The following is a 23,141-nucleotide window of genomic DNA, read 5'->3' as shown; positions in this document are numbered from 1 at the left end:
CTTGAAGCAAAATTTGTATAACATTCGAGGTTTTGAGCTTGAGAAAGATATGGAATTATAAGGAGTTTTGAGCGACTAAGGTTGACCCTCCTTGACTTTTCATGATGCTATATAATACAAAGTAAATTATTGGAGTAAATTTTATTTTACTTAAAAAGAGAAATTTGTGAAAATATATATATTTTTTTATAATTTTTTACAAAATAGTATTTGTCTAAAATTTGACTAGTTGTCTAAATTTTTCGACCAACTGCTTAAAATATTCGACGTTATTTGAATTTTTTAATTACCTATCAAATTTTTAAATAGCTAAGAGATTATTTTATAAAAAATTATTAAAACTAAGTTAAAGTGCAAAATGACTTTAAAAAATATCTCATTTTGCCAAATAATTCTATTTAAAATCTTAAATTACAAGAAACAGAAATGAGTGTAAATGTAAATTATCACATTCATAAATTTGAAGATGAGATAAATTACAAATATTTTTTATGTTTTTCTTTAAAAATAAATGGATTTTTATGTCTTTTTATAAATTTTGGAAAATATCAAAAGATGGAATGGCTTATTGTGATTAGGGCTGGGCAGTTTTGAGATTGGACAACCCAATCCGAAAATGGGCCGACCAAGCCTAACAATTGCAAGTCGAAGCCCATTCGGTCAATTAATATTACAACCCGGATTTAATTGGGTTGGCCACGGCCCAATATATTCCTATCCCATACTACCCAACCCGCTCGACTACCTAACGTAAACTAAACCCTAAAAATATAATACATATTACATACGTAACAGATAAACACATTAGACATTACCCCTTGCTTGCCTTGCCTTCTCTTCTCTCCGATTGCACCACCAACACTCCAGACTAGAGTTTACGTCGGTCCACTCCTCGGCAAAGCTCCACCAGCAGGCGAGAGGATCTGATTTATACTGTCAATGCCTAAAGAAAGAGGAGAAATATTGTTGTCAAAGTGTTAAATCTCAAGGAATAGATATGTATATTTTTTTTCTATAATTATTTGATTAATAGTGTTTTGCTTTTGATGATGATTTACGAATATATTGGTTGCTGAAATATGTGATTATTTGTGTATATATTTGTCATATTTTAAAATTATTTATTTGTTAAGTGCTGAAATAAGTGTTAAATATTATGATATTTGTTCAAAATCATACAATACAAGTGCTGAAATATTTTGATATTTGCTTAAATAAATTAGTGATGAAATAAGTAATTGTGTTTTACTATGTGTAATGTAGGAGTGATGGACACGTTTCTTAGCCCAACTAGGTGAAGTGCATGATGCTGTAGACACCACCCCAAAACCCACTCCAAACACAACTTCAAACACTAATCCTATTGATTTTAAGTCACTCAAAAAAGAAGTCGATGGTGAACCACCTACAAATAGGAAAAAGTCTACTAAGAACTCTACAGTCTGGGATCACTTTACAAAAGTGAAGGATGAAAATCCAAACGATCATAGATGCACTTGTAACTATTGTGGGAAATACTATGCTTGTGATAGTAGGAGAGTTGGAACAAGTAGTTTGTGGGTACATTTGAACAATCAATGTAAGAAGTATCCTTATAGGGTGGCTGATAAAAAACAGAAATTGCTTAGCTTTCAAAATGGTAATGATGGTAGGGGAAATTTGTTGGATGTGACCTTTAATAAGGAGAGATGTCGGAAAGCCTTAGCTAAGTTTGTGATCAAGGATGATCAAGTCTTTAGTGTTGTAGAGGGTGAAGACTTTAAAGAGTTTGTTCAGGATTTGCAACCAAAATTTGTTATCCCTAGTAGAAGGACTGTGACTAGGGATATATATATATTAATTATTTTGTGATGAGAGGGTTAAATTAAAGGAAAAGTTAACTAGAGCTGGGCAAATGGTATGCTTAATCACTGATTGTTGGACATCTTCCACCCAAATGGCTTATATGTGTCTCATTGCACATTATGTTGATAGTGATTGGCATTTGCAAAAAAGAATTATAATTTTTTGTCAAATTAGGTGATTGAGGCTTGTTTGCTGGGGTGGGGAATAAAAAAGGTTTTCGTTGTGACTGTTGATAATGCATCAGCTAATGATATGGTTGTTGGTTTCGTCAAGAGGAGGGTGAATGCATAGAATGGATCTGTTCTTGACGGCGAGTTCATGCATTTAAGGTGTGGTGCGCACATAGTCAATCTAATTGAGAATGAGGGGTTGAAAGACATGCATGATTCAATCGCTGCCATTCGCAATTGTGTAAGACACATTCGGTCATCTCTTGCAAGGTTGCTAAAATTCAAGGCTTGTGTGGATAGGGAAAGAATTGATTACAATGGGGATTGGTTTTAGATGTGCCTACAAGGTGAAACTCCACTTTCATGATGTTAGAAGTGACTCTTAAATTTGAAAAAGCTTTTGCAAGATATGAGGAGGAAGATGACAAATTTGTGAGTTTCTTCATGGAAAATGACATGGGAAGAAGAGGGTTGGACCGCCAACTTCTAATGATTGGGAGAGTGCTACAATATTTGTCAAATTTCTCTCAACTTTTTATGAAGTTACTCTAAAGTTTAGTGGCACATTGCATGTAACATCCAACAATTTCTATGATGAGATTTGTGAGATTCATTCACAATTAAGTGACTTGGCTAGTAGTAGTGAACATTTGATATCTACCATGGCTGCTAGTATGAAAATAAAATATGACAAATATTGGGGCAGTGCAGAGAACATCAATCTCATGTTGTTTTTGGTTGTTGTGCTTGATCCAAGATACAAGTTGAAGTATTGTTTTGAGACTGTTTATGATATTGAAACTATTGCCAAGATTGTTGTCAATGTGGAACAAATCCTTCAACGACTGTACAATTCTTATAAAGTTGAGGGTGAGAGCGATGGTGACAAGGTTAGTTGTTGGTTTTTTATTTATTATGATTTGTTTATATATGTTATTGTATTCTAACCCTAACTTTGTGTATATATGTTTAGGTAAGTAAAAGGGACGCACTACCAAAGGGTGGTGTCAAAGAAACTATTAGGATGAGATTATTGGAAAATTATTTGCAACAACAACGAATGTTTGTGACTGAGAAAATGAATGATGTTGATAAGTACTTGGCTGAAGAAACTATCAATCCAATGACTTCGTCATTTGATATCCTACTTTGGTGGAAGGATAATTCTCAAAGATTTAAGATTCTGTTTTTGATTGCTAAAGATGTTCTTGCTATACATGTGTCTACTGTGGCTTCTGAATTTGCCTTTAGTACTAGTGGACGTATTTTAGACTCATTTAGGAGTTCTTTGAGCCCAAAATTGGTGGAGGGGGGTCATTAAGGGATTCAAACAAGGGAGTATTTGGATGATATACAAGCTTATGAGTTTCTTGAAGAAGGTAAACAAAACGACTTCTTAATAATGTCCTTACTTTATTGTTTTTTATTTTCAATAAATGTTTAAAGTTGGTTTTTGAATTGTAGACAACAAACTTAAAGACAAAGCAACAACAAAAGAGAAGACCAATGCACCCATCACCATTGTTCATTGATGGATTCAAGCTTTTTTTTACTCTATTTAAATTTCTATGAGCTATCTACTTACTTTTATGGACGGTTGTAATGATTTTAAGACTTGTGTTTCGAATTTGGATGACTATAATATTTGAGTTGTTAAGTACTAACTAGTAATAGAAACTACTAAGACATTATTTTTGGGCTCAAAGAACTCCTAAATGAGTCTAAAATACGTCCACTAGTACTAAAGACAGATTCAGAAGCCACAGTAGACACAGGTATAGCAAGAACATCTTTAGCAATCAAAGACAGAATCTTAAACCTTTGATAATTATCCTTCCACCAAAGTAGGATATCAAATGACGAAGTCATTGGATTGATAGTTTCTTCAGCCAAGTACTTATCAACATCATTCATTTTCTCAGTCACAAACATTCGTTGTTGTTGCAAATAATTTTCCAATAATCTCATCCTAATAGTTTCTTTGACACCACCCTTTGGTGGTGCGTCAATTTTACTTACCTAAACACATAAATACAAAGTTAGGGTTAGAATACAATAACACATATAAACAAATCATAATAAATAAAAAACCAACAACTAACCTTGTCACCATCGCTCTCACCCTCAACATTATAAGAATTGTACAGTCGTTGAAGGATTTGTTCCACATTGACAACAATCTTAGCAATAGTTTCAGCATCTTAAACAGTCTCAAAACAATACTTCAACTTGTATCTTGGATCAAGCACAACAACCAAAAACAACATGAGATTGATGTTCTCTGCATTGCCCCAATATTTGTCATATTTTCTTTTCATACTAGCAGCCATGGTGGATAGCAAATGATCACTACTACTAGCCAAATCACTCAATTGTGTATGAATCTCACAAATCTCATCATAGAAATTGTTGGATGTTACATGCAATGTGCCACTAAACTTTGGAGTAACTTCATAAAAAGTTGAGAGAAATTTGACAAATATTGTAGCACTCTCCCAATCACTAGAAGTTGGCGGCCCAACCTTCTTCTTCCCATGTTCATTTTCCATGAAGAAACTCACAAATTTGTCATCTTACTCCTCATATCTTGCAAAAGCTTTTTCAAATTTAAGAGTCACATCTAACATTATGAAAGTGGAGTTCCACCTTGTAGACACATCTAAAACCAATCCCCATTGTAATCAATTCTTTCCCTATCCATACAAGCCTTGAATTTTAGCAACCTTGCAAGAGATGACCGAATGTATCTTACACAATTGCGAATGACAATGATTGAATCATGCATGTCTTTCAACCCATCATTCTCAATTAGATTGACTATGTGCGCACCACACCTTAAATGCATGAACTCGCCGTCAAGAACAGATTCATTCGATGCATTCACCCTCCTCTTGACGAAACCAACAGCGATATCATTAGCTGATGCATTATCAACAGTCACAGCAAAATCCTTTTCTATTCCCCATCTCAGCAAACAAGCCTCGATTACCTTACCGATTGTCTCTCCTTTGTGATTGGAAATTTGACAAAAATTTATAATTCTTTTTTGCAAATGCCAATAACTGTCAACATAATGTGCAGTGAGACATATATAAGCCATTTGGGTGGAAGAGGTTCAACAATCAGTGGTCAAGCATACCCTTTGCACACCTCTAGTTAACTCTTCCTTTAATTTAACTCTCTCATCACAAAATAATTGATATATATCCCTAGTCACAGTCCTTCTACTAGGGATAACAAATTTTGGTTGCAAATCCTTAACAAACTCTTTAAAGCCTTCACCCTCTACAACACTAAAGGTTTGCTCATCCTTGACCAAACCTAGCTAAGATTTTCCGACATCTCTCCTTATTAAAGGTCACAGCCAACAAATTTCCCCCATCATCATTACCACTTTGAAAGCTAAGCAATTTCTGTTTTTATCAGCCACCCTATAAGGATACTTCTTACATTAATTGTCCAAATGTAACCACAAACTACTTGTTCCAACTCTCTTACTATCACAAGCATAGTCTTTCCTACAATGGTTACAAGTGCATCTAGAATCGTTTGGACCATCATTCACCTTTGTAAAGTGATCCCAAACTATAGAGTTTCTAGTAGGCTTTGACAATACGAATCAGATCCTCCTAATATACATAAAAATAACATAATTTAGCAATAATATAAAATAAAATTAACATAATAATAATAGTAATAAATATATATGTTAATTTTATATATACTTATAACATATATATATTCAGATAATCCGATTAGTTTATATATAGATACTTAAATATATTTTCAGATAATATATTACATAATATTTATATATATATATATACCTGGAGCAGCAACTTCGCGCCGCCGAGGAGCTTCGTCTGAGCTTCGCCTGCTGGTGGAGCTTTGCCGACGACGCCGAGGAGCTGGAGCTGGACTGGAGAACCAAAGGACCGACGACGTGAGTGAGCTTTGCCGAGGAGTGGACCGACGTGAACTCTGGTCTGGAGTGATAATATTTTTAGGGTTTAGTTTACGTTGGGTTAGGAATATATTGGGCCGTGGCAGGCCCAATTAAATCCGGATTGTAATACTAATTGATCGAATGGGCTTTGACTTGCAATTGTTAGGCTTGGTCGGCCCATTTTAGGATTGGGTTACCCGGTTTGGTCGGCCCAATCTCAAAAATGCCCAGCCCTAATTGTGATGTTAAAATAAAATAAAAATAATCAAAGTTGTAAAATGATACAAATTGTAACTACTTTGATAAAAAAAAATATGTATATAAATAAAACTTCAAATGTAAAAAATAACAGATACTAACAGAACAGAAGTGAAAGATCTACCAAGTTGATTGTCAAAGGAAAAAAAAAACTAGTTATGCCCAGAAAAATACATAAAATTATAGCTATGTTCTTTTGTTCATATTAAACGCTTATATATTCAAACATAGACAACATGGTTTTATTTATTTATTTAGTATAAATGGGATAAATTACAACATTATACATAACAAAGTTTTGTAGTAATTGATGATTATACTTGTCATAAATTCTATCCTATTCTATATTTTGAACTTATATTCTCTTTTGTACAGCAATGAACAAAACTAGAAAAATGGGTGAAACCAGTAAAAATATATATGGAAGAGCTTGACTCAGTGAACTCACTTCATCCTCAACCTCCTTTATTGGGTAGTTAGATTTTTTTTCAACAAAGGCTTCAAAGTAATTCTGGTAACCAGTGTTCTTCAAATAAGGTGAGCTTGTTGTGAACTTCATCATTTCCATGGCCTGCAATGCAATAATGATAGAATTTAGATAAGTTCCCACTTGTTTGTTATGGGATTTGAATATTGGTTCATACACAGAAACTAAAATTATCAAGAAATCTTCACCAGATGTAGTTACCTGGAAGCTGAAAGTGAATTGCCTCGCCTTCTTGCTTACTCGAGCAGTTGGGTGAGATTGAAGCTTCTCGTACATTACTCGAGCTTCATTTCGCCTGTCAATCATCAGAACGAAGACATTGCAGTACAAAGTTACTTTCTCCTTGAAAGTGAACAAACTGAGTTAGTCTTGTATATCAGATTCTTCTTGTAGATCTAGATCTATATAAATAAAAGCCTCAACATCAGAAGTTGGAAGCATTCATAGTTGAACTTCTGAAATTTTCTCAATAAAATGTAGGACATGCTGCATAGTTTTTCTGAAAAAGACCAGTTTAAACCAAACAGTGTCTCTTATAAGCAACTTCAAGCTAGCCAGAACAGTACTAGATTTTCTTAAAGATGGCAAAAAGTTAAGGCTTTCTAAGCGAGTCACTGTCCTAATTATGAGAAAGTCCTTATTTTGCAAATTCATATATTAACAAATCTCATGAGATTAACAAAGCATAGGTTAGTAATCTGAAGATACAGATACCTTCCTAGGGAATCTTCACAAATAGACCACTGCAGAGCTGCTAATCCATAGAGTTCACTCTGTCAAGAAAAAATTTCATCAAATAAACAAAGCAGTAACTAACTGCAACAAAGTGAAAAGCATGAATCTGCATGTACTACTAGTTTTGTTTTATATTGATTATACACTTCATGAACTTTCAACCCAACTTTGCATAAACCCTATTACCTTGAATGGCAACTTCTCCATAATTTTTTCATAATAGGGTAATGCTTCCTTGAGCTGTCCAGTATTCATCAATGAGTCACCATCATTCAAAGCCTGGAAATAAATTTTATCAATAGTTAAGCTGTCCATTAGAGTTTTCATGTTTCCAATTAACTTGGCAAATCAATATTCTATTGACTCGTATGAGTTGAGAATGAACATTTCTCATATGAACAAACCTCCTCACACTCAGCTTTGAGCTTTGCATCAATATTCAACCCGAATTGCCTCTTATAAGCAGCAATCAATTCCTTTGTACGCGCATCTTTAGCCGCTTTCTCTTCAGCTGTTTCAAGCGCTTCTTCGGGATTAATCACTCGCCCACCACCAAACTAAACAGCAATACAACCAAAAAAAACAAACAAGTTTCACTGAATCAACTGCACACTCCAGTCACTCCACAGCCTCCCACACTATGTTGACATAGAATAAACTAAGAACAAACAAACAATCAATCAACCTTACCGTTTTCGAAATGTTGCTAGGCCTAGGAAATACTCCCCAGGAAGATACCTTTGGCTTGTAAACATCAGACTTGTCTCCTTGAGCCTTAGGATTTGATGAGTTTGCATCAGTGAACTTGCTGGAGTCTCCAACAATAAACTCCACCTCAGGAATGTCACCTTCTGGAAAAGGGTCTGACATTGGAGCCAACCCAGCTGGAAGTCCCCTGCCTGTCTTCTTATCAGCAAAGTTAAGCCCCACAAAATCAAGGCTTGAAACTGAAAGCTTTCCTTTCTCGCCAGCTTTCTTCTCCACAGTCCCTGTACTAGAATTTGCCCCATTTTCCTTCAATCCTAAAAAGTTAATGGGCACTACTTTTAACTCACATTATCATCAAAATACGTGAACTTTTCACAAATAACAACCTCAGAACCATCAATACCAGCTTCAGTGAACTCTATCATAACTAAAATACCCGAAATTTTGTTCTTGGCAGCCATACCTGAATCAGGCAATTTCTCAGTCACATCATTAGCACTACCAAACTCTTTAACTGGGTTTTGCTCAATTTTCAAATTTGGGGTCGATTGAGTCGACTTCTTGTACTTCATGGCTTTGGCAAATGCCAGCTTTACTGGATCAACAGGAGCCGGTTTGGGTTCGGATGATGTGTCCGGTGAATTTGGTGAAATGGGTTGTGGAGATTGAGATTCATCGTTGGCTGAGTTCAAAGAGAAGGTGAGTTTGAATGGCTTAAAAGGGTGAGCTTTACTGCCGGCGTTTGTGGAGGAGAAAAGGGTTGGCTTTTTGGGGGAAATGGAGTTGAATGAAGATAGATATGAAGCTTGAAGGGCAGCCATGGATGTGGGTTCTTTAGGAGTCAATATCTGAGGTTGAGAAGAAGCTTTGAAGCCATTGGATTTGTTGGATTATCACAGATTCAGAAAAGTCTGGTTTTTCAGTTACTCTTAGATAAGGAAGACAACTCAATAGGACATTTGAGTGTCGTTTTTGCAGATATAGTGTCGTTTTACAAAAATTAGTTAAATGCCTTACAAATGATTTGTATTTGCTTTTATATTACATCTAATCTTTTTTTTTATTTTCCCATATTTAACTAATATGCACTTTAATTTGGTATTTTTACCAATATTTGATAAATAATATTAAAAACCCTATATTTTCATATATTTATATGATTATTAAGTAATTGTATAAAGTATAGGGACAATTCTCTTATAAAAGCTTCACTTTAAGTCTTATTGATGGGGTTCTTCAATGTTTTCGACTCGTAAACAATTTTCGGTACGATATTTTTTATGACCGTGTATATTGTAAATTGTTTATAGCATCTGCAAATTTTCAGAAAATTTTGAATAGTTTACAATGCCGAAAACTAGGTTCAAACATGTTGTTTTCCATGCGTATAAAAAAAATTAGTCACGCATGCAACATGTTTGAACCTAGTTTTCGGTACTGTAAACTATTCAGAATTTTCTAAAAGTCGCGTCGATGCTCTAAATAGCTACAATATACACGGTCATAAAAAAATTGCGCTAAAAACTGTTCAAAGATCGATAACACTAAGAGCTCCACCAGTAGAACTTAAAGTGAAACATCTATGAGAAATTGCCTAAAGTATAGATAAATACTATAAAAAGATATATAATAAATGTGGTTTTAATTTTTATTTAAAATAATTGACAATGACACATTTATTTATTGCTATATTGTATCACATAATACAACATGCATAAAGGGTATTTTGGTGTGGAATAAAAAAAAAACTAAAAAGCTAGGTGGAGAGGTGTAAAAATAAAGGAATTAATATAGTTTGAATGAATTAATGACATAACTCTAGATCTATACATAGCTATATACGACATTAAAAAAAAGAAGGTAAAAGTTATAACAAATCTTATAATCATAACTATGATTCTTCAACAAAAAGGATCAAAAAACATGTTATTTAAAAAAACAAAAAAAAAATCAATACAATCATAAACAACTTCATCAACTATCTACATAAATTACAAATTACAAGCATGCTAGCTCTTTCTCATATAATAATATGTAACAAAAAAAAATGTAAATTTTGACATAAATTTTGAAAATCGTTCTAAATCGAGTCTATTACGATTTTCAAACTATAAAAAAAAAGGGGCTTCAAGCAATATTTATTAAAATAGTAAAAAAAAAAATGAACTACCTCAAACGAATATTTTTTATTTTATAAAAACCTCTAATTTTTCCCGCTTTTTCTCGGGAACCAAATGAAGCATGAGGCTAGATGCCTCAAATGGTTAGATATGTTTAATTTTAGTTAATTAATATTATTCTGCTTTAATTAAATTTTATATGACATTTTAAACCCGGCAAAAAGATATTGTTAAATCGCAAATAAAACAAATAAAATTATGTCTTTTTTTTGGAAAGGGTTGAAATTATGTACTTTAAAAATAGCCTTATATCTTCTTAGCAAAAAATAAAAAAGAAAAAGTAAATACCATCATATCAAACCAATGCATCACACAAACAAATTGTCTCTTAGACTCATTATGTCAAATACAATTCTTTTCCATCAAAGTACATTTGAGAATTGGTAAATGCTCAATACCACAATAATGTGACATATTGCTATTGGTATAATCTAATATCGGATCTCACATATTTGAATTTAATAAATATTATAAAGTATAACTAATTAACTATAAAGTGTCACCTCAGACACCTTAATATGACAAATAACAACACTCAATACATTTGTATTCATTCTAAATACATATCAACACAATATCACACTACTTGGATGTTATAATATTTATAAAAAAAAAAGAGCCTCAATTTAAAAAAAAAATGCTATTTTGTATATAATGATTATAAAAATATCACTTTGTGCATTGACCCCTTAAAATTTGAAACAATCATGATCAAGTTTATTAACTTTCTTAAAATACAACTTCATTATGTAAAAAACTATGACTTGTTTGTTATAAAAATCTAAAATCTATAAATTTGGAAACTTAAGAAAAAAACCATAGAAACATTAACAAATAGAAATTTTCATATAAACAATTAAGTGATAAAAAAATCATAGGTGAAGTACAATTGAAATTTCGAAAATAATCATACTTATTAACTAATGTGTAAAGATTAAACTAATAAATCCAAAGCCCAATTATTTATTAGCACTTTCATACAGGCATAGGCAAAATATTTCAATTTTGTTTAAATATGAATTTAATATATAATTATTAAAAAATAATTAAAAATACTCACAAAACATGTAATTAAAATTATATATAAAAAAAAAAGTTGAAAAAGTATTTTTAGATTTTAAATTGTGAATAAGTAAAGAAAATAGAAACAAACAAAAAAATGTATAGAAAAAGTCATCAATAACTTCATGAAGAATATCTTGGCTAGCTAATTGACAAAAATGATATGTATTCATGAGAAGTAGAAAAAAATAACCTAAAAATAAATAAAAGTAATTATAATAAAATTTGAAGAAAACCATATGTGTTACTAAGCGAAGCTCAAAGTCAGTACATCTTATATTAAGGGTTTGCAAAAATACCATATTTAAGTAATATGAGTTTAATGTGCAGAAGCCCAATTGTCAAAAATATCAATTAATGATGTGCTAATTAGATATTTGACACTTAGGATATAGAAGGCAAAAATGTATTAACCATGGTAGAATTCCAATCAAATATTGCATTGGATGGTGAAAAAAAAATTAAATTACATCACTTTCTTTTTTACCACAAAAACCAATAAAGAAACAATTATATAACCAACAATGTTCGTGTTGCAAATCGTCTCGAGTGCTCTACAATCATTGAGTAGGTCTGACACTGGGCACAAGTGGGTCAGGTCTGTGCCTAGGACCCCACGTATGAGACCCCAAAATTTAAAAAAAAATCTATTTTTTTTTACATATACAAAATCCGCCAAAATTTTGCAAATTATCGCTTTATATATAATATTTTTAAAATAACATTTTTTTTGTATAGTGCCGTAGTGAAATAACCAACAGTTGAACTGGTCTCTCCCCCATGACCGTTTGGTATGAGGAGTTTGCAGTTTTCATATTACTAGGAAAGTTGAAGAGCGTAATCTGATAGTCTGGAAACTTACATCATTGTGTTTGGTTGTGCCCTGTAATTTTATCTATGATTCTTGGGAATATCACTTTCTGTGTTTGGTTGTGCATATGAATCTGTTAAGTTTTCATATTTTCATAAAATTAATATAATAATATATTTCATCAAAATAATTTATAAACAATTTTACTCATGAAATATTTTTTAGCATAATTAAAAAAATACATCTATTGAATATTAGAATCAAGTATAATTTTTAAAATTACAAAAATACCCTTATTTTATTTTTAATAATATTTCATTTGTTATTTTGAACTAAAGTAATGATATAAGGGCTTTACAAATCAATTTCTTTAAATAAATAAATATTATTTATCATTTTATAGTTTGATATATGTATATTTGTTTTTATATTATAAGCTTCAAAAATAAAATAAGTCATTAACTAAAAAATTATTGGTTTAAGATTTTTCTTTTTAAAAATAATAACAATTTTGAAGTGTTTCACATTCCTGGGTATCTGAAAACCACTTGTCAGATGAGTTTCACTTTAACCTAGAATCAGGAAAAGTTAAAACCCCTGGAGTACAGATTTCCAGGTTAGAAAAACTCAAACCCAGTACCAAACATGGGAAAGTGTTCAGATTCTCATTCCCGTGTCCAGATTCCTGCATACCAAACGACCAATGTTCAATCACATTCTCAAAAGACTCACTACACTATCTTTTATAGATTTTGAAAATATATAAACTCTATTATAGGCTTGTATAATGTAGGGTAGGAATGTAATTTTGTAATTAATAACAAAACAATCAATATATTTGCATGCCAACAATATTTATAGACACCTCATTAATTAAAAAAAAATTAAAATCATTTTCAACATTTTTTCTTAATATTTTTTTTTTGGCATTATTTAATGGAAAAATTACACCTAGCATTATAAATTTAAAAAAAAAACTTGAAAAATACGGAATTTTACAAAAATCACAAAAATACGGATAACAGTTTGTCACGGTTCTATAATCGACTGTTACAATTTTCTATTTAGTTTGTAAATGTTGTTTACAAAATTGTAACATATGATTGCAAACTTATAAATTTTAATTACACATTTGTAAACTTATAAATATTTAATATATGTTTTAGAATATAAAACAATTAGAAAAATATAAGCACCAATTCAAAAAATATATATTAATTTTCAATAAAAATAAGATCTACATTTTGCGTGCAAATTGGTAAAAATGTAATTTTGTCTATAATAACAAAATTACTTGATTCAATCCATTAATAGAATTATGGAATTCTAATTTAAATATATAGCAAATAATAATTTTTCTATATAATGGAATTTTTTTTTATATATATATATAAATTTATTATATATAGAGAGAGAGTATTCTATGGTAGGGGCTTTAAAAAGAGCCTGACTTGTGGGGCTTTTTCGTATTTCTGACTTATGAATAATTTTCGGCGTGATTTTTTTTATGATCGTGTATATTGTAGTAAATTAGAGCATCTTGTAAATTTTCAGAAAATTCTGAAGAATTTACAGTGTTGAAAACTAGGTTCAAACATATTATTTTTCACGTGCATAAAAAAATTAGTCGCGCATACAACATGTTTTTAAACTAGTTTTCAGCATTGTAAATTATTCAAAAAAAATTGAAAATTTGCAAGATACTCTAAATAACTACAATATACACGGTCATAAATATATAATTGCACATTGGGTTCGGGTTTTTGGGTTTCGGGTGCATCAGGTTTGGGTTTTGCAGGTTTCGGGTGGAAGAAAGTGGTACTGAATCAGGTCCGAAATTTTCGAGTTTTGGGCCAAAAATGGGCCTTGGTAAATTTTTTTCAAAAATACTATTTTTTTACATTTTTTTTCACATGTTTTTTTAACTTTGTTGTTAGTTTAGTAATATTTATTTTTTTTACAAATTGGACCTTAGTAATTTAAAAAAAAAAAAACATTATTTGTTTTTAGTTATTCTTCAATTTTAAAACCCAAACACAACCCGAACCATATCAGATTGAGTCGGATTTCACCCGAAGTCAACTGGTTTTACAAAAAAATCAAGTTTTCAAGTTGCGGGTCAAACAAATTTGCGGGTTTTCGGTTAAATGTTCATAACACAAAAGAGCACAAGACCTTATTTATATGTATATATTTAGTACAAAATTTAAAAATAAGAAGTGCAGTGTTGTAAACCAGTAGTGTTCGACGGAGAAGTCGATGATCCTAATCGGGTTTTGGGAGACAGTTATAGAACCATGCATGCATCCCTAACGTGTCAACATTCTAAGCCCTCTCTCCATCTCTATACACCACAAACCACCACTTCATCAATCAATATATATATATATATATATACATATACATATAGCTAAGCTAACCATTCTCAACTCTCTCACTTTCCTTTCTCTCGTCTCAGGTCATAATAATGAAGATGTTGGATGAAAAAGAAGAGTTAACGAGCTCATCATCGATCTTCTCCCTCACTCTTGACGAGATCCAAACCAAGAGCGGAATGAGAAGCTTCGGCTCCATGAACATGGAGGATTTCATCGCCAGCATCTGGAGCGTCGAAGAAGACGACAACGATCACCACCACCACCACCACCAAATCACTCCAGTCGCCAGGCAAGGCTCCTTCTCCATTCCCATTCCCATTCCCATTCCGCTCTGCAAAAAGACCGTCGACGAAATCTGGTTCCAGATCCACGGAGACGGCGGAGATCACGATGGTCGGAATCGCGATTCCGGGCCGCGGCGGGAGCAGACGCTGGGGGAGATGACGCTGGAGGATTTTCTGGTGAGAGCCGGCGTGGTTAATGAAACGACGAGAATGGGGATGAAACGACAGGAGGTGGAGGAGGGTGGGAAGAAAACGACGCCGTATGAGCGAGAATCGGGTGTGAGTGAGACTATGATGAGTCAGAGTCAGAGTCAGAGTCAAAGTCAAAGTCAAAATAATAAGAGAAGGAGGATGATAGGTGGTGGGTCGGTGGAAGTGGTGGTGGAGAGGAGGCAACGCCGTATGATCAAGAATCGAGAATCAGCTGCTCGTTCTCGTGCCAGAAAACAGGTTTTTTATTATTTTTTATTAGTAGTTTTCAAAATATATATATTTTTAAAAAGATAATTTAATGGTTAAAAATTAAAAGGGCGGTTTAGGAATAATGTCAATTTATATTTTGTTTTGACTTTAGTTGTTTTTGTATTTTGACAAATTATTTTTTTTATTTATATTTTGTAAAATGGTTCAAATAGAACCTTAAACTTGATTTTTGTTAAAGTTTTCTAAACTAAAATCACAAATAATTTACCAAATTAACAATTCTTAATAAAAATAAATTCATTCAGCTTAAAAACTGTGTTGTTATATTCATTTTTACATTAAAATTAAGAAAATTAAGTTTAGAGGTCTATTTGAACCACTTTATAAAATATAATATCTAAAAATAATTTTTTTAGAAAAACATGTTCTTCAAAAAATTAATTTTAATAATATGTAATCATCTTTGTAATGAAAAAATATTCGTACAATGAAAAACATTGATGAGTACCCTTAACAAATTTTTTATTTTTAAAATACAAAGTTTTATTAACAGAGATAATAGAAAGAAAAAAATACTATTTTTATATTTTACAAAAAATTTAAACTATTTAGAATTTGATATTCTCTTTTTTTAGTATTTCGAATGAGCCCCTATTTATAATGCAAGACTGTAATTATTGTACCCACTTACTTTTTTTTCTTCAAGAATTTGGGATGTATAATTTATTAATTTGTCATATTTTAACAAGTGAGTATTAATTACTTATGTGATATATATATATATATATATATATGAGAATTCTCCTGTGAGATTTTATTTTAAGTCCTACCGGTAGGGTTTTCAGTGTTTACAACCCGTGAATAGTTTTCGGCTGGATTTTTTTTTATGACCGTGTATATTGTAACTATTTAGAGCATCCTACAAATTTTCAGAAAATTCCGAATAGTTTACAGTACCGAAAACTAGGTTCAAATATGTTGTTACACGCGCATGGAAAATAACATGTTTGAACTTAGTTTTCGGTACTGTAAACTATTCGAAATTTTCTGAAAATTTGCAGGATGCTTTAAATAGCTACAATATACACAGTCATAAAAAAAAGTCGCATCGAAAACTGTTCACGGGTCAAGAAACACTGAAAACCCTATATTTTTTGCTAATATATATGTGATACATAATTAAGATAGTTATCTAAACAATATAATAATATTTTTATAAGCTTATTATATTTTAGGTACAAATTACAAAATATGGAGTGATATATTTATTCATTTTTGTTCAGGCTTATACCGTGGAACTAGAAGTTGAGCTTAATCAGCTCAAAGAGGAGAATGAAAAATTGAAGCAAAATTTAGTAAGTAAAATTATAAATAAATATTGTTCTTTATTAAAAAAAAAACTATTTATATATTAATACTGATATATATTTTATATAATGTACTAATATAAAATTTTCTGTGTCGACCAGGCTGAGTCTGATCTTAAGAGACAGAGAGAGGTATATATAAATATCTATACTATACTATATTATTTAAAATATTAGTCACAAAAATCATAATTTGTTATCACTAAATGTATTTTTAGTCACAGTAAATTTTATCATTAAAAATAATAGAATTATGATTAAAACTATGTTAATGATAACTGGTGATTAAGTATAATTTTTTTGTCACTAAAAAGTACATTTATTTGTAGTGTACTATTATTGTATATAAAATTAATTAATTTATGGTTTTTATTTGTTGATATAATTATAGGTACTGATGAAAAGAAAACAATCAATAAAATCATCACAAAAATTGAGAGAAAAACTGAGAACGATAAGGAGAGCAGTAAGCTTGGCTTGGTGATAAAGAAGGAAGTGGTATGATCTATGATGAATAATTTTGAAGAAGGTTTACATATATTTATATATAATAAGAAAAAAAAAACATATAATAGTGTGTATGTTGTAATGTTTTTACTTTGGTACTATAAAATATCATGCAAATTAATATAAAAATACATAGCAAATTATGAAAGTCTCTCACTTTTTTTAAGGTGGAAATTACAGACTTTTTTTGGTATTTAACTATTTACATGAGAATTTTAATTTCTTAATATTTTTAATTCATATAAACTTATAAGTTAACAAATAATTTATAATTTTTTATATAATTAAGTTGAACCTTAATTGTTTAAAATGTCATATATTAATTTGAGAAAGATAGTAATAGGTAAAATCATATTTTTATAAATTGAGTTTTAAAAACCCATAATATTTTATTTTTTATATAAGGATGTGAACTTCAAAAGTCTTATAACTGTTGGATTTGAATAAAAAGGTTCGTTTTTGGTATCTCACGGGTGACATTTGTCTAAACTAAAAGAGAGGTAAATATAAGCCTTTATACTTTTTTGGATCAATAGAGTTTTTTGTAAGTAGAATGATTTTATTTTATTTTTGAATTGTTAAGTTTGGTAAATTATTTGTGATTTTAATTGAAAATTTTTTGGCCAAAATCAGGTTTAGAGTTCTATTTTAATCATTTTACAAAATATAGAGTCCGAAAAGTAATTTGTCAAAATATAAGGTCCAAACAAGTAATGAAACAAAATATAGGATCCAAAATAATATAACCCTAAATATAAAGTAAAAATCGAGTACTGCCAGTTGTATTAGGATAAGTAATATGTAATCTTTCATTTTGAATAAATGGCTTTAATTTAACATTGGATGTCTTTATTTAAATTTAGTTTTTAGTTTGTATTATTTGCTGGAAAACCTTGCATGTAACGTTTTAAGAAATTAGGGCGTTACAAATTAATTAAGAATTTATCTTGGTGATATTATTTTGAGGATATCTTAAATTTCCCATTGAGGGTAGTTTGATAATTTACTTTCAAGAGAAGTTTTTTAGTAATTTTAAATCGTGTGCTCGGGTTTGAGCCTAGGTTCGGGATCAAGATTTTTGTATTAAAATATGATATATTGACATTTATGTTGTTAAGGTATTACCAAGTAATTAATCCAACAACTTTTTACTTAATGTGTGGAATAAAAAAAGTTGACTGACTGATTAATTAACAATCTATTTGGTTAGAAATCAAAGATGATTGATCAGATTCTTTACAGGGTGCTATAAATGTTAAAAATGTTAAGGGCTGGAAACTTAAATGACAGATGAAATCTTTACATAGTTCAGTTTCCCTAGTCCATGGGACTTTGCCGAGAGAAAAACATGATTAGTAAGAGATTAATGGTACAAAATATAATTGTTTTATGCAGAGATAGACTATCTCTATTCTATTGTCGCAAGATTGAGCACCGTTTTCTAATAATATTTTCTACATCTCGAACACTTGAACTCCCTTCAATGTTGTGGTGTCAAACTTCTCCCAAAGTTGCTACTTGAATCCTCCCAAAACAAGTCTTTCGAGTTCTTATCTCAAATGACACTTAGCACAAAATGCACAACCTGCAATGTAGCTTAACTAATCAATAGATTAAGATGCTACACTCAATCTCACATACAAAAAATCATTCTCAAATATTACAAAAGAATACAATCAATATTTTCTAAGAGTTGTCTCTTGAGTGCTTGAATGTTCTCACTTTATAACTGTACAAATCGACCGGCTAAGGGTGGAGATCTTGCATAATAAATATCAAAATAAGAAAATATATTCCCTTAATTCAGGAAATATTTGGTTAGCAGTGAAAATCAATCATGACTGAACAAGAATTACTCCTTTTTGGATATATTGAAAAAGAATCTAGTACACGATTGTGTCCAAGTTCAATCCACTCTTTTATTTCTGTAATAAAGGAAATTGATATACAAAATAAAGGAAAGAATAAGGTCAATCATAAATTAATTATATTTTTTTGTGTGAAAATAAAAAAAGAATAAATCAAAAATAAAATTAATTATAAAATAGAAATTAAATAATTAAATTATCTTGTTTTATTAACTAGCTGGCCGAGATCACACTGAGATTTTATCCTCAAAGGTCTGAACGTGATCTTTATGAAATAAATAAGGAAACAAAGTTTACTTTTGTGCGCAATTACCCAAAATATCCTCCATGGAAGGAAACCAAGATACCTTTCTATTAATTAAATATAGATAATAAAAACACAAAGGACACAAATAAGGGATACATTAATCTAATTCATCAAATTTACCAGTTCTAATAACCAAATCTGACTCATCACTTTTGACAAAAAAGTGTCACTTTAAAAGAGCATGATAGGTTTTTATGATTGGTTATCTATGCATAGAACAAAGGTTATGATTATTTGGGGGATAGAAACATGTTAGGGTCGAATTTAATTATGGATATATCATTGATGGTTTGAAGCTTGGTGAAGAAGATAAGTCTAGGGTTTTCATGCATGTTTATGAATTGAATGCATGGATCATTTTTGGACATTTAAAACATGTTAAGAATGATTTAGGATCATTGTAGGAGTGAAAAACATGTCTAAATGGGGTCTAATGGAGGTTTGGATCGAAGAAAGGGGGTTGAGATCGAAGAATAGTCGCAACTTGCAACTTCTGGAAGGCCATTGGTACGATCGTGCTACCTTTGTGTAACTCCCATTTCTTTCTACAAATACATTACAACAATTATGAAAAATAAGAGAAGATATTTTTTTATTCATACTTTTGAGTGCATTACAATGCTAACCGAATGTTAGAGCTATTAAGTAAAGTGGAAGAATAACTAATGAATATGCAACTATAACATTCATGGGCATTTCATTAGTATAATACCCATAGAATGATGCTAAATACAAGCAAACAATCACTAAAGTTATGAAAAATAAAGAGAAATTCATGTTTTGATGATGAATTTTATCTAGAAGGTTAAGAGATGAAGAAGTTGTGCAAATAAATGGTTGAAGGAACAAGTATTTATAGGACAAAAACTAGCCGTTTATGACCGTTGGTGAATAGTGATCATGACCGTTGGGGGTATAGTTGTTTTCTATTATGGGATTTTAACAATTCTAAGTTGTTGTAGTAACCAACAGGTGGGAATAATTAATTTATGGGTGTTAGAGAAACATTTTCAGAAAAGTTTGTGAGTCAAAAATGTTAAACTAAGTAATATAAGAAGATTGGGAAATTTTCTTTTTTTTACTATTCACCGGGTACTATTCATAGTGGGTCCCACAGTGGGGTCCGCAAGGGTCCCACAGCGGGGTCCACCCCATGGGTCCCACATGTTGATGCAGTAGTGATATAGTGATGACTTAAGCAAATTACTATGCTTGATATTTTGAATATTTTATTATTTTACTATGCTTGATATTTTTAATATTTTATTATTTTACTATGCAGCATAGTAACCCAATGTTTTTCTATAAATAGAGCCTTTCAGAATTCATTTTGAATTACGAAAAATCTTTCTTTCTCTCACTCTGCCTAAAATCTTCTTAACACTCTTTTAAAGTTTTAAATCTCTAAAATCTAGGCGAAGTTCTGTTTGTAACGCTAGCCTACGAAGACCTTTTTGGGTAAGCTCCTTCCCGAGCCTTTCAGTTCAGTTATTTAACTATTTTTATATATAGATTATTTTATCATGCCGTTATAATGCCAAAATTTATATATAGATTATGCTACTATATTTAAAAATTTATATATAGATTAATTTACTATGTCGTTATAATGTCAAAATTTATATATAGATTATTTTATCCTGCCATTATAATGCTGAAATTTATATATAGATTATTTTACTATGCCGTTATAATACCAAAATTTATATATAGATTTCTTTACCATGTCGTCATATTTTACAATGCTAAAATTGAAATATGAACTATTTTTTTATGTATCCTCATAATACTAAACTTATATAGGCTATGGTCATACTTTGGACTATTATTATTGACTTTTATAACCTTATTCCCTATTATTATGAACAAGTATTATGACCTGGACTTTTTCGTATGACCATGACCACGACTTTTAGACCAAGACCTTGCCATGGACAAATATAGTATGACCATACGCCTGGACATAAAATAAGCAATAAAATAGGAAAAATGGGATAATAACAATTATAAGCTAACATTTCATAATGTAGATTTTATGTAAGTTAATAGTTTGTGTTTTTATCAGGAAGCTAACAATTTCGGTTGTTTTATCAAGACGCAAGGTAAGTAGAATCCTCATCTACAATACAAGTATTTTATGTGTCTTATGTGCATTTATATGCTTTATATGTTAATCTGTCATATTGTTCTTATGCATAAGTTATTTTCAAGAGTGTTATATTATGCATAAGCACGCTTAATGTTCACAGACAAGTTATTGAAAACGTTAAAGTAGAGGTGCTGCTTGGGAGACCTAAGTCCCAAAAATGTAAGGAGGGAGATGTACGTCCCTATATGATGAATGTTTATGCGGGAAATTCCCTATTATCATGTTTATGTTCAGGTGGGAATGTGATTCCCTATGTAATGCCGGCAGCAGCATCCTCTAGGGCCCAAAAGAAAGGAAAGTGAAAGAAAGAAAGAGAATACATAGCATGTTGCACGTTTATTTTAATGCATATGAGGTAGTTATTCTGCTTACTGAGCCTTAGCTCATCAGTTAATGTTTTGTATTGTAGGTAAGAGGCCCCAAATATAAATCGTTGATGAGTATACGTGGAGCCAACATGACTGTACATATGGGGCTGACCTGAAGGGAGTGGAGTTCTGCTATGCTATTTTATAAATAAACAAGAAACTTGGTTTTATTATATTTCATTAAAAGTATTTTGTGAACTTTATCATTTACTTAAAGCTTTAAAAGTATTTCATGAACTTTGTAATTTACATAAAGCTTTTCAATTTATCAGTTGGATACATTTTCATTTCTACGTTAAGATGTAGTAACGTCACGAAAATGATTTATAAAAGTATTAAGATTTGTATGTAAGATAAAGTTTTTATTTAGTTGTGAGTATTGTGTGGTTTGAGGTTATAAACATTATTTATGTATTGTTTAATAAAGTTTTTGTAAATTCAGAATTTCAGTATTGTCGTATTTAGGTTAAAATTTGTTTTTACACTATACATGTATGTTAAGAAAGGAGGTCGTTACACTTTGTCTCATTTTATTTATTTTAAAGGATTTTCAAGCAATATAGGCTAACTAGTTAGTAAGTTCTAGCTCTATCGAGGTGTTCTTACGATATTTGTTTTGTTTGATTTTTTTTAATAAAATTGTTAATTTATTTTTTATATTTGTTAATTGCTATAGGAGGACTAATTAATAAGAAATTAAAAAAAATAAGATTAGGCAAATCGACAACTAGTGTAATAATTTAATGTTTATTAAAATTAATGCATGCAGCATAAAAGTACATTATTATTATTGTTATTATTACATATTATGAATTAATGAATGAGAATTGCTAAGGGGCATCACTGGTGCCCAACACCACAATGAGGTATCATACCGCTATTGGTTCATTCCAATATCGGGTCCCACTTATTTGAATCTAATAAGTATCACTAACTAATCACGGGGTGCCACCTCATATGGTGTTGGACACCTTAAAATGCCAAATAGCAACACTCTTGATAAATTGATCCACAATAATAATAAAATCAACGAGCAGCTGAGATAAAAGGGCCTCCAAAAGATATCATATGGCCATGGGTGCCTTCAAGTCCCCAATCCCTAACATCATATAAGCTTTTATTATCAGAGAAAACCTCAGTATTTGTAGCAATGACTTGCTTATGAGATTCATCAATGGTTGTGATTTGCTCCATAAATGCATCCAATGTTGTGTCTCCTTTTGGACGAAAGCCATTGCCCATTGGAGTATTTTTATTATTAGGTTGTCCTAATGGACTGTAAGCCTCT

General features: G+C 30.9%; 2 protein-coding genes across 4 annotated transcripts; one reads left to right on the top strand and one right to left on the bottom strand.

The window, feature by feature from the left end:
- Positions 1 to 526: 526 nt before the first annotated feature.
- Positions 527 to 9,076, bottom strand: LOC133789280 (uncharacterized). Of its 3 annotated transcripts, none has more exons than XM_062227059.1 (9): positions 8,613 to 9,076; positions 8,132 to 8,463; positions 7,846 to 7,998; positions 7,628 to 7,720; positions 7,421 to 7,479; positions 6,908 to 7,001; positions 6,668 to 6,790; positions 5,843 to 6,001; positions 527 to 943 (listed from the first exon to the last, which is right to left on the bottom strand). In XM_062227059.1, the coding sequence occupies exons 1-9, from the start codon at positions 8,968 to 8,970 to the stop codon at positions 929 to 931; spliced, it is 1,386 nt and encodes a 461-aa protein (XP_062083043.1). In that variant the 5' UTR covers positions 8,971 to 9,076; the 3' UTR covers positions 527 to 928. The 3 variants fall into 3 exon arrangements, with proteins under 3 accessions (XP_062083043.1, XP_062083042.1, XP_062083041.1); XM_062227058.1 differs by lacking the exon at positions 527 to 943 and adding an exon at positions 1,267 to 1,405; XM_062227057.1 differs by lacking the exon at positions 527 to 943 and adding an exon at positions 5,507 to 5,644.
- Positions 9,077 to 14,669: 5,593 nt separating this feature from the next.
- On the top strand, positions 14,670 to 17,142 carry LOC133792661 (protein ABSCISIC ACID-INSENSITIVE 5). The gene is made up of 4 exons (XM_062230568.1): positions 14,670 to 15,314; positions 16,571 to 16,642; positions 16,757 to 16,786; positions 17,046 to 17,142. The coding sequence occupies exons 1-4, from the start codon at positions 14,670 to 14,672 to the stop codon at positions 17,136 to 17,138; spliced, it is 840 nt and encodes a 279-aa protein (XP_062086552.1). The 3' UTR covers positions 17,139 to 17,142.
- Positions 17,143 to 23,141: the final 5,999 nt, after the last annotated feature.

This window comes from Humulus lupulus, chromosome 7, assembly GCF_963169125.1.
Source record: "Humulus lupulus chromosome 7, drHumLupu1.1, whole genome shotgun sequence".
In the NCBI taxonomy this organism is placed as follows: Eukaryota; Viridiplantae; Streptophyta; class Magnoliopsida; order Rosales; family Cannabaceae; genus Humulus; species Humulus lupulus.
This window is presented reverse-complemented; position numbering and strand designations above follow the sequence as displayed.

What these genes read in the sequence shown, in the direction of transcription:
- LOC133789280 (XM_062227057.1), bottom strand. Translation starts at nt 8,970, where the DNA reads ATGGCTGCCCTTCAAGCTTCATATCTATCTTCATTCAACTCCATTTCC. An exon ending in TCAAAGCTGAGTGTGAGGAG is followed by an intron (nt 7,721 to 7,845) that starts GTTTGTTCATAT and finishes ATTTATTTCCAG; the next exon opens with GCTTTGAATGATGGTGACTC. An exon ending in GCGCGAAGTTGCTGCTCCAG is followed by an intron (nt 5,645 to 5,842) that starts GTATATATATAT and finishes TATGTATATTAG; the next exon opens with GAGGATCTGATTCGTATTGT.
- LOC133792661 (XM_062230568.1), top strand. Translation starts at nt 14,670, where the DNA reads ATGAAGATGTTGGATGAAAAAGAAGAGTTAACGAGCTCATCATCGATC. An exon ending in AAAAATTGAAGCAAAATTTA is followed by an intron (nt 16,643 to 16,756) that starts GTAAGTAAAATT and finishes TGTGTCGACCAG; the next exon opens with GCTGAGTCTGATCTTAAGAG. An exon ending in ATCTTAAGAGACAGAGAGAG is followed by an intron (nt 16,787 to 17,045) that starts GTATATATAAAT and finishes ATATAATTATAG; the next exon opens with GTACTGATGAAAAGAAAACA.